At 53.6% G+C, this 11,029-nt stretch overlaps 1 protein-coding gene across 7 annotated transcripts in view; it reads left to right on the forward strand.

Moving 5' to 3' along the window:
• The first annotated feature begins 453 nt into the window (after positions 1-453).
• Positions 454-11,029, forward strand: part of kif16ba (kinesin family member 16Ba) — a 19,659-nt gene continuing 9,083 nt past the window's right edge. For 2 of the 7 annotated variants that reach the window (XM_026169445.1, XM_026169446.1), the window contains exons 1-20: positions 460-912; positions 3,655-3,724; positions 3,804-3,917; positions 4,014-4,130; positions 4,536-4,633; positions 4,706-4,815; positions 5,017-5,159; positions 5,409-5,577; positions 5,757-5,888; positions 5,966-6,141; positions 6,305-6,370; positions 6,454-6,513; positions 6,593-6,712; positions 7,018-7,069; positions 7,144-7,281; positions 7,517-7,599; positions 7,685-7,773; positions 9,437-9,469; positions 9,750-9,803; positions 9,891-11,029. The exon at positions 9,891-11,029 is cut by the window's right edge and continues 217 nt beyond it. In XM_026169445.1, coding sequence (XP_026025230.1) covers positions 866-912; positions 3,655-3,724; positions 3,804-3,917; positions 4,014-4,130; positions 4,536-4,633; positions 4,706-4,815; positions 5,017-5,159; positions 5,409-5,577; positions 5,757-5,888; positions 5,966-6,141; positions 6,305-6,370; positions 6,454-6,513; positions 6,593-6,712; positions 7,018-7,069; positions 7,144-7,281; positions 7,517-7,599; positions 7,685-7,773; positions 9,437-9,469; positions 9,750-9,803; positions 9,891-11,029 — 3,010 coding nt within the window. In that variant the 5' untranslated portion in view covers positions 460-865. Of the gene's footprint in view, positions 913-3,654; positions 3,725-3,803; positions 3,918-4,013; positions 4,131-4,535; positions 4,634-4,705; positions 4,816-5,016; positions 5,160-5,408; positions 5,578-5,756; positions 5,889-5,965; positions 6,142-6,304; positions 6,371-6,453; positions 6,514-6,592; positions 6,713-7,017; positions 7,070-7,143; positions 7,282-7,516; positions 7,600-7,684; positions 7,774-8,958; positions 9,624-9,749; positions 9,804-9,890 lie in introns of those variants that run through there. The other 5 variants (XM_026169442.1, XM_026169444.1, XM_026169443.1 and 2 more) reach the window with 5 other exon arrangements.

Genomic DNA, 11,029 nt, shown 5'->3' on the forward strand with positions numbered 1-11,029 from the left:
CAGCTCCATCCCCACAACATTAATGGCCTTGTTGATCAGTTTATTGAGTCTGTTGGCATCAGTGACCCTCAGCAGTGACCTGGCTGTCAGTGACAGCAAAAGCTCAGACATGCAAGTGCTCACTGAAATAAAATGTTAGAAACTAAAAAACAAAACAAAACAGCCCTTAGAGGTTTCTGCACTGGCCAAACTATTCCATCTTCCAATACAGTACTTATTTTCAGTTAGATAAAAAAAAAACAATGCTAAAAAAAAAAATCTGAAGTTTTCTTAATTTTGCATTTTTCAAACTTTTTTTTAACTTGTTTTCATGATTTTTCGCCAGTCTTCATCTGTTTAGGTAAATATATGTGTGATTAATTTCAGTCACTTAAAAACCTGTCAGGTATTATTATTATTAATCATTAATCATATTATTAATTTTGCTTTCTGTATACTTATTTTTTCATATAAAACCTCAAATGTGTGTTTTTGTTTACCCCCAGTTATTAAAAGATGTACATTAAAATCTCTCGCGTCCTGTATTTCTTCATACAGATCATTTCCCGTCCTTCCGGAGGTGTGTCCCCTCCTGGCTTCCATACTTCCCGATGTTTTTACCACCTGATGCCGGCTAGCAGGCTAGCAGCTAGCAGCGACCGCAGGTCTGAGGCAGCGGGACAGCGACTCGGTGTCAGCGGACTCTGATAGCATCCACTCGCTCCCGAGACCCCCCCCCCCCCACCCGGTCTCCATCTGTGCCCTTTGGACCATTCTCCGCACTCCGCTTTTATCTGTACGACTTTTGCCCCGTTTATCCGCTCGCCTGTTAGCGGCCATAAAGCGGCTCCTCTCCGCGGAGCGGCGGACAGCAGCGGGATGAGCCATGGCGTCGGTCCGGGTGGCTGTGCGGGTCCGGCCCATGAACAGGCGGTGAGTGACTTTAAGCTTATCACGGCTCATGTTCACGATTTAAAGGCTGGCTGACGTCATCGCCTCAGCCGTGTGTACCTGAGAGCCTGCGCGGGCTCACCTGGAGGAGTCTGCAGGGATGAGGCCCCAGGTTCACCCTACAGCACAGCCGTCTCTGAAGTCAGGGTTAAAATGTGGGCTGGTTTCATTTGATTGTGTTTTATTCCCGTCTGAGTATCAGGAGGTTTTTGATGTTTGAGTCTCAGTTTGGTTTATTACGATCACTGAAGCCTCCTCAGGATGTCAGTCTTTGTCTTTGTTTGTTGTCCCAGCTGGTTTTATTCTCATTTGGTGGACATGATAACCTTGATCCTGACTCTTTGTGTTATTAGTCAGAGTTATTCTGATTGTAGGGGTTATGGGCAGACCCTCCTGCAGGTTTGTGCTGACAGGTTTGATCAAACAGAGGTTTCCTCTGTGTTTTTATATTTTAGGTCAGCGTTGCTTTACTTCTTTCCTAAAGTAGAGATATTTTTATTTAGTTCCCACAGCAGCTTGGTTCATGTCTGTTGGCTGTTAGTCGTACTGTGACCGTGACCCGTCTGCTGACATTTTATTTTTGCCTCATTCAGATTCAATAACCCGGATATCGACTCTCTGGCAGCCTGTCGCTGTTCCAGCTTCATATTTTAACTCTGCGGCTTTGCATGATTTTTGTGTGGGGCTGAAGGGTGCAGCAGGGCGGGGTGAGAAAAATCCACACCTGTCAGAGTGCTCATTGAAAGATTACAAAGACACACAGGTCCTCTCTAATGTACGGAGGCCCAGAGGCGCCAAACTGACTGTCCTTTGTTGGAATATTCTCACGCATCCTTTCAGACTCTGCAGAGTCGTTTAGAAACAGGAAGTGATGTCATCAGTCTCCAGAGAATTTGTCATTCAAAACAAAAACCTCCACCTTCACTGGGAACTGAAGTGTTGTGTGTCATACACCTCCAGGCATAAATGTTGTGTTAGTGACGGTGAAACTGAGAGGTCCGTGCGCTGTGTGTGTGTGTGTGTGTGGATATAAAATCAGCTTTAAACTCGTCATTTGTGGTTTTGCTGACGGGCGTCTGAGAAACCTCACATCACACACAAACACACACAAATGTGTGAACCTGGACTGTGTGCTGGTGTCTCTGACCTCATGACCAGGTACACATTATTAACGTGTTTACCTGAATCCGTCCAATGGAAACATTTGGTGGATGTGACACGTTCACTCTGACCGGCCTGCTCCACCTGTCTGAGGGCAGCAGGGTGAACGTGTGGAAGCCTGGTTCTGTAGTGCAGGTTTCCAGGTGTTTGTGAAAGGACGACCTTGACGTTAATGTCGGGGCTGCTCGGGGGCCCGCAGCAGGTTACGGCCCTGCAGCTCGCCCTGTTTATTTCACTGCTTCAGCTCCAGGCTGGAAGCTTTAACTCCGAGTTTAAGCCAATAATCAGCTTTCTGATCTAAGTATTTATTCATGTTCGCAGCGCCGAGTGTGGTTCCTGCTGCTGGATCTGTGTGCTGTCAGTCTGAGATTACAGCAGAAATGAGAGATTATTGTTTCAATCTGCTAAGAATGAAGCAACATCCTGAACTTCTTACTAATGTGAGCATTTCAAAATAAAATCTGAGTAAGATGAGAATGACATCAGTGTGAGAGCACAAGGTGCACGGAGCGTTCACACAGAGGAAGCCTGAGAAAAAGATTCATCCGTGTGAAGTAACCACGGCGCAGGTTAAATGGTAAATGGTCTGTATTTGTATAGCGCTTTACTCGTCCCTAAGGACCCCAAAGCACTTTACATATCCAGTCATCCACACATCCACACACTGGTGATGGCAGCTACATTGTAGCCACAGCCACCCTGGGGCGCACTGACAGAGTTAATAACACGTTTCACAGTCCCATGATCCACTGACCTTTGACCCTTTTGTCTTTTTAGCTCCGGTCTGGTGTGTTTGTGTTAACTCGATCTCCGGTCATGTGACTGCTTCAGTGTGAGAGTAAACAGAGTTACACAACCTGCAGAGATAAAACACACCTGAGTGAGAAAACATCAGGAAGTCGCAGCGTGTGTGTGTCTGTGGGAGTGTGACACTGTGCGCGTGCGTGTGTGTGCGTGTGTGCGTGCGTGCGTGCGTGTGCGTGCGTGCGTGTGTGTGTGTGTGCGTGCGTGTGCGCGCGTGCGTGTGTGTGTGCGTGTGTGTGTGTGAGACACTGTGTGTGGTGTTTATCCACAGAGAAGCTTCTGTGGTCGTATCAGCAAAAAAACAGCACAGAAAAAATTTTAATATTTACATATTCAAATTTATTTAAACAAACAAGCCCCTCCTCCTCTGTTGTTGTTGTTGTTGTGGGCAAACGGCAGATTTTAAAGTGTTTCTAAGCGTTTCTTAGATTATCGGTTCAGTTTCTTCTTTTATATGAGTTCAGACGCTGCGTGCTCAGCGCTGCTCTGTGAGGCGTGCAGCAGGTGCAGCAGGTGCAGCAGGTGCAGCAGGTGCAGCAGGTGCAGCAGGTGCAGCAGGATAGCAGTGGAGGGTGTACGAGGCTGACCTGGAGGAGATGATTTCATATATGAGTCTCTACGTCTGGTTTTCACTGACAGCCTGTTTATCATCTGTGTAACTATGGTAACAAACATCTGACAGCGTTGCCGTTGGCAGCGTTCTACCTGAAGGTAAAGGGTCGTCCTGTTCGCTCTGTGAAGCTTCGTGGTGTTTTTCAGGGAGAAGGATCTGATGGCAAAGTGCATCATCGAGATGGAAGGAACCAAAACCTCCATCACCAACCTGAAGGTAACGCTCTCATTTGTCAGAATATCAGGAAAACGGGCTCACCGCTCTGTTTGTAACCTCTGAGCTGTGATTGGTTCAGATCTCCGATGGCGTCCTCGGCGACTCGGTGAGGGAGCACACCAAAACCTTCACGTACGACTTCTCCTACGACTCGATGGACTGTAAGAGCGCCACCTTCGTCTCTCAGGAAAAGGTGAGCGGGTCACGCGCTGCAGCCCGTCGTATTGACTCCGCCTCTGTGGTGTCACAAAGAAGAAATACAACCTCATTTGTTCTCTTTCACTCGCAGGTTTTCAAAGATTTGGGCTCCGACGTGCTGAAGGCGGCGTTCGAGGGCTACAACGCCTGCGTCTTCGCCTATGGTCAGACGGGCTCCGGGAAGTCCTACACCATGATGGGAGCGCCGGTGAGACCGCCGAAGTGTGCTCCACTTTAAACTGACTGCATGTATTTTACTCAAAAACACCTCGAGCGCTGAAGCTGCTGCCGATTGGCAGATTACTCAGTTGTTTGCCGGCATCGACGCTCTGCCGTTCCTTCAGACGTGCTCCGAGGTTCCTTCGTGTTCACCACGAGCTGAACGCTCCGAGCGTGTTGTGACGGAGCACGACGATGGTGTAGATCAGGGGTGGGGAACTCCAGGCCTCCAGGGCCGGTGTGATGCAGGTTTTAGATGCGTCCTGGTAATGAACTAATCATGTGACTCAGGACCTAAAACCTGCAGGATGCCGGCCCTCGAGGCCTGGAGTTCCCCACCCCGATGTAGATGAAAGCTCAGCCGGACGATCTGATGTCTGTGGTCTCGGTTTAGGGCGACGCCGGCCTGATCCCGAGGATCTGTGAGGGTTTGTTCAGTCGGATCTCGGAGGCCACTCGATGGGACGAAGCTTCGTTTCGCACAGAAGTCAGGTGAGAGTCCGACTCCAACACGCGAGGGTCCAGCCAGAAAGGCTGCTTTCACGTTTGTGCTTGTGTCCTCAGCTACCTGGAGATCTACAACGAGAGGGTCAGAGACCTGCTGAGGAGGAAGTCCACTCAGACCTACAACCTGAGGGTCAGGGAGCACCCGAAAGGCGGGCCCTACGTGGAAGGTAAAACCTTTATGTCCGGTGCCCCTGAACCGCTGATGCAGAGTTTCGTTCTTTTTTGATGATTCTTGGGGGGCGGGGCTGGGGGTCAAGGTGTTACCCATCAGCCTCACCACGTCCACGTCACACAGCCCGCGCTCGCTCTTCCGATCTTTGATACGATCGTCTTCTCTGAGCTCGGCGTGTTTTCCCTCCTGACCTCAGATCTGTCCAAACACCTGGTGCAGAACTACGGCGACGTGGAGGAGCTGATGGAGGCCGGAAACATCAACCGCACCACCGCCAGCACCGGCATGAACGATGTCAGCAGCCGCTCGCACGCCATCTTCACCATCAACTTCACACAGGTCAGCGACGGTCACGGGTTCCACGCCATCATAAAGAAGTCAGCAGAGGAAGTACTCGGCTGAGCTCGACGATTTTCATACGAATATTTTTACCAATAATTCGAGAGACGTGACACGAAAACAAGCCGCGAGCGAGAGAAGAACCACGAGAGCTCTGAAATGATCTCCGTGCTTCAAAGTGATGGCCGTGGATGTCGTGTAAACGTTCACGGATGGTGATTGTTTGCTTTTGCTGCTTGACCCTTGTAGGCCAAGTTCGATGCCGAGATGCCCAGCGAAACCCTCAGTAAGATCCACCTGGTCGATCTGGCCGGCAGCGAGCGAGCCGACGCCACTGGAGCCACCGGCGTCCGACTGAAGGAGGGCGGGAACATCAACAAGTCGCTGGTCACCCTGGGCAACGTCATCTCTGCTTTAGGTCAGGAGCGGTTTGACTTCAGGGGCGGGGTTAACTGTTTTTAATCTTAGATTTTGTTTCCGTTGTGTCATCAGTGCTTCAGTTTTTGTTTTCAGGGATGGAGTCAAAGTCGGGCGCCTCGTTAAAGCCGCCGATTGCTCCTCATCCTCATTCTGACTGACGGATGTTTCTCGTTCCAGCCGACATGTCGCAGGGCGGCGTGAACACCAACCTGAAGAAGAAGTCGGTGTTCGTTCCCTACAGAGACTCGGTGCTGACGTGGCTGCTGAAGGACAGCCTGGGCGGAAACTCCAAGACCATCATGATCGCCAGTGAGCAGAAAACACGAAGTGAACGTATGCGAGTGTCCGAGAGCGCCCCGAGAAAACGCAATCTCCTTCTGTTTCAGCCATTTCTCCCGCCGACGTAAATTACGGCGAGACGCTCAGCACTCTGCGCTACGCCAACCGAGCCAAGAACATCATCAACAAACCCACCATCAACGAGGACGCCAACGTCAGGCTGATCCGAGAACTGCGGGCTGAAATCGCCCGGCTCAAAGCTCTGTTGGTCCAGGGCAACCAGGTAAGAACTACAAACATGGCGGTTGTTGTGCAGGACTACAGCATCTTCCTCTGTGCCTTTTAAAGTGATGCGTGTTGCCTGCGGCCTCGGAAACAGGAAGCCGTCCGGTTCCCGAGGCCGCAGACTGAGCGCGCTCAGTAGCTTGGTGGTTTCTGTTTGTCAGATCGCTCTGCTGGACTCGCCCACCGCTCTGAGCATGGAGGAGAAGCTGCACCAGAATGAAGCCCGGGTGAGTCTCACGCCGTCCGGCAGCTTGACCGCCGTTACGTTTACAGCTGAGAGCAGAAGCAGCTGACGCTCTGCTGTTTGCAGGTCTTGGAGCTGACTAAAGAGTGGACCAACAAATGGAACGAGACTCAAAACATCCTCAAGGTAGCGGCGAGCGTTGACCATCCGGCCCCCCTCGGAGCAGATGTTTGTTTTTTGTGGCTGAAGTTGTAAAATGTTGCAGGAGGAGACGCTCGCTCTGAGGAAAGAGGGCATCGGCGTGGTGCTGGACTCCGAGCTGCCTCACCTCATCGGCATCGACGACGACCTCCTCAGCACTGGCATCATCCTCTACCATTTAAAGGTCAGCGCGCTCCCGGACTCACCTTTAGATTAGTGATCGTTTATGCCGTCAGGCTGCATCCACACACGGATACCTGCCAGCCACTAACATCCAATCACAGTGCTTGGTGCACGGTCTGTTATTATTGGTCAGATAATCTCAGTCCTCTAAACAGCTCAGGTGAGTCGTAAAGGTGTTATGAAGGAGTGAAGACCAAACTGTTTGTGTGTCACGCTGTAAACACTCTGTGCGGCTGACTCGCCGCTGCCCCCGCTGGACGTCAGGGGTGGGTGCAGTGACTGCGTGTCTCTGTCTCGTTTCTGCAGGAGGGGCGGACCTACGTGGGCAGAGAGGACGCGTCCACAGAGCAGGACATCAGTGAGTCATAACTGTAATGATGATGAGTGCAGAGGCTGATGGCGTTGCTGACCGTGATCTCGTTCCTCCTGCAGTCCTGCACGGTCTGGACCTGGAGAGCGAGCACTGCATGTTTGAGAACCAGAACGGGACGGTGACTCTGGTGCCGCTCGCCGGAGCTCAGTGTTCGGTCAACGGAGTCCAGGTGACGGCGCCGTCGCAGCTCAACCAGGGTGAGGCCCGTCTCCAGCTGTAGCGTGTTGCTCTGTCTAAACAGATTTTAAAGGGCTGAAGGTAATGGAGGGCGTTGCCACAGTAACGTGATGCTTCAGCACGTGTTCGCTGTGCACAGACCAGGACACCTGGATCTCCGTCCGGAGGCGACACACCTTTACCTGAGAGATGCTCTTTGTTCTGTCGCTCTGATTTGAGTCGTCCGTTTCTGTCGTGTGCGGTTTTGTTTTCCAGGCGCCGTCATTCTGCTCGGCAGGACCAACATGTTTCGCTTCAACCATCCGAAGGAGGCGGCCAAGCTGCGGGAGAAACGAAAGGTGAGGGCGTGGCCTCAGTTTAGGTGTTGAAAGGTGTTTGAAGGTCTTTGGTGAACCTCACGAGGACGCCGTCTGCCTGTTTCAGAGTGGCCTTCTCTCCACGTTCAGCCTCTCCATGACCGATCTGTCCAAGTCCTGCGAGAACCTCTCCACTGTGATGCTGTACAACCCCGGGTGACTGCACGCACACGCACACAGAGGGGGGTGAACATCAGCTTGAACTTCTCGGCTCCATCAGGAGCTTCATGCAGTGGCTGCTGATGGAGCGATGATGTCACACACCAGCTGACCTTTAACCTGTCGGCTCGGAGAGCACAGGCTGTGATTTCTGATTGTGCGACTCTGCAAACAGAGCAGTGACTGCATCATGCGCGCCTCCTCGCTCTGTCCTCCACACTGAGTGGGAGTCCGTGTGAAGCGGACGGCCGCGCCTCCTCCCGATGGAGGAGGAGCCTCCGCCTTACATCACTGAAAGAATCTATCATTACTTCAGTCCATGAGCTTAAATAAAATAACAACACCATCAGGAAGCTGCTCTGCATGAAGCTGTTTCTCCATTATTCAGCCAAACTTCCAGTCTGCAGATCTCTCGCTGCCATCACCACACGGGCGCTGCACGCACGCTGCCGTGTCCGAGCGTCAGGGGAAGTTTCTGAGCTCGCTTTTAGACACGAGCCGATGCACGGCGCCATAACGCCGTACAGACTTCAAACGGCGTGAGAGCGCTCAGACGACCGAGGTTTGATGAGTCAGCAGGTCATCGGCTGCTCCAGCAGCGAGTTCAGGGCTGCAGATTAGCGCGGCGTGCTTCACGTCGTCTAGATGTCTGTGAAGGTTCTCAGTCATCCAGGTCATCGTAGTCAAAGGAGCTTGCAGAGAAAAGCGTCTGGACTTCTTTAAGTTGCTTGAAGACGTTTCACCTCTCATCCGAGAAGCTTCTTCAGTTCTAAGGTCAAATGGTGGAGAGTCCCAGATATAAACCTAGTGGGAGTTTCCCCCCACAGAGGGACAAAAGGACCCCCTGATGATTATAGATGCCATCTATAATCCAGTTTTGAGATCCTCCCCAGACGCCTTAACGCCCACTCACATCCTGGGCCATCTGACCTCAGGAATTCGCATGATAAGGTGGGGCCAGGTTTCACAATGAACACACCCGAAACTCTGGCTGATTGGGACCCACGCCCAGTTTCACACCTTGGCTCAGGCGATTAGAGGATCATCAGGGGGTCCTTTTGTCCCTCTGTGGGGGGGACACTCCCACTAGGTTTATATCTGGGACTCTCCACCATTTGACCTTAGAACTGAAGAAGCTTCTCGGCTGAGAGGTGAAACGTCTTCAAGCAACTTAAAGAAGTCCAGACGCTTTTCTTTGCAAGCTCCTTTGACTTCACGTCGTCTAATTTTACTCACGTCGTACGATGATTAAAGTAATTAAACAGTCAGGAACAGCTGAAGTGAGCTCAGCTCGGTCGGCCACACCTCTCCGACTCTCCGAGCGTCTCTAACGCGGAGACGTCCGCTGAGCTCGCCGCCCTCGACTGACATCCTCTGCAGAGGTCTGATCCTTAACCCCGCGACGCGCCGCAGACGCCGACCAATCGTTCTTCTCGTTGCTGTGAGTCATGGCTGAATATCGACACCCCGCTCTGTACAGTTTGTTACAGTCATGTTATATTTTAAGCAGCTCCAGCGGTTCCAGGAGGGAACGCCCGTTATTTCTAATAAGTCTGAAGACGAAGTCGCCTGACACACCTGAGGAGTAGCTAAAGGAGGGCAGGGAGTTTCTGTCGTGCTGTGATTGAAGGATGTAACTGTGTCCCTGTCCCGTTCACAGTCTCTTCACTGAGAAGGGCCCCGTCTTCCTCAGGTAGACTCAGCCGTGCACTTCCTGTCTAACTGTCCCGTTTTGACCCAAAGACGTGTGTCGACTCGTCCCGTGCCTCCTCACCTCCACCCTCACTGTCTGCTTCATCCATGCTGTTTATTTGCTCACCAGCTTCCTGCTTCTGTCCCGCTGTGAGGTTAGACGTGTCGCCGCCTGCCGTCTCATCCCAAGCTGTTTGTCTGACGTGCTGCCGCCGCTCGACTGTGTGTGTTTGTGCGTTTGGGCGCTCCGAGGAAGCTGACGGAGGTGTGTTGTTTCCTAGGTTGGAGTTTGAGCGACAGCAGCGAGAAGAGCTGGAGAAGCTGGAGATGAAGAGGTACGTGTCCGCCCACCTGAAGACCAGCTCTCTGATTGGTGGAGCTCGGGCGGCTCGGGTGACGTTTGCTTTGTTTTGTTCCCGCAGGAGGCTGATCAAAGAGATGGAGGCCAAGCAGCAGAGCGAGAAGGCGGAGCTGGAGCGCCTCCAGCAGGAGGTGGAGAGTCAGCGCAAGGAGTCCGAGGAGGTGCAGCAGCGGATCCTCCGCCAGGAGGAGAGCCTCCACCGCCGCAGCCAGGACATTGAGAGCCGGCTGCGAGACTTCCTGGCTGAGAAGGAGCGCTTCGAGGAGGAGAGGCGCTCCGAGATCAATGAGGTGGATCTCCAACGGAGGCGACGGCGGAAGGAGCCGCAGGAGCACGAGGCGGACCGTGCGGAGGAGCAGGATGAGCAGCAGCGGAGGCACCAGGAGGCGGCAGAGCAGACGGAGATCTACCGCGAGCTGGAGCGGCTGAAGAGGGAGCGCGAGGAGCAGCGGGTGCGTCTGGAGACGGAGCGGCGGCGGCTGGAGGAGCAGGAGCGCGAGCAGCTGAGTCTGGTGGGGCGGCTGGAGGAGCAGCTGAGGGAGAAACACGAAGCTGCCACCGCCCTGCTGACCCGGGAGGACGCCCGCCGCCTGGAGGAGGAGCAGCAGGCGCTGACAGAGATCAGAGAAGCCCTCCTCTGCGCCAAAGAGGCCGCCGAGCGGCCGGACGTGGAGGATGCTGGCGAGGAGGCGCGGGCCGCCCAGAGCCGCTACGCCGACTTCAAGGCGGCTCAGGTGAAGGAGCTGGACCTGCTGGAGGAGGGGCTGCGGCAGCAAAGGGAGCGCCTGGAGAAGGAGGTTGCCGCCGAGCGTGGCGCCCTGCTGCTCCTCACCCACGGCCTGAGAGAGCGCCAGCAGCACCTGAAGGAGACGCAGGAGAAGGGAGCGCAGGACGCCACCGCTGTCTGCCACGAGGAGCAGCTCCTCCGACAGGCGGAGCACAGGCTGCAGCTGAAGGAGCGACAGCTCGCCAACCTCGCCAACGGCCTCCTCCCCGCCCTCGCCGAGGAGAAGCAGAGAGCCTCGGAGCTGCTGGAGCGCAGCGGCAACGGGAACTGCGACCGATCTCCGGGACTCGACAACACGCTGTTCCAGGTGGAGAAGGAGCTGGAGGACAAAGAGGAGAAGCTGAGCCTCCATTGGCACAGCGCCCGGCAGCTCCAGCAGCTCCAGGAGACCTACGAGTTCACGGCCAACGTGG

Source organism: Astatotilapia calliptera, chromosome 6, assembly GCF_900246225.1.
Source record: "Astatotilapia calliptera chromosome 6, fAstCal1.2, whole genome shotgun sequence".
Classification (NCBI taxonomy): domain Eukaryota; kingdom Metazoa; phylum Chordata; class Actinopteri; order Cichliformes; family Cichlidae; genus Astatotilapia; species Astatotilapia calliptera.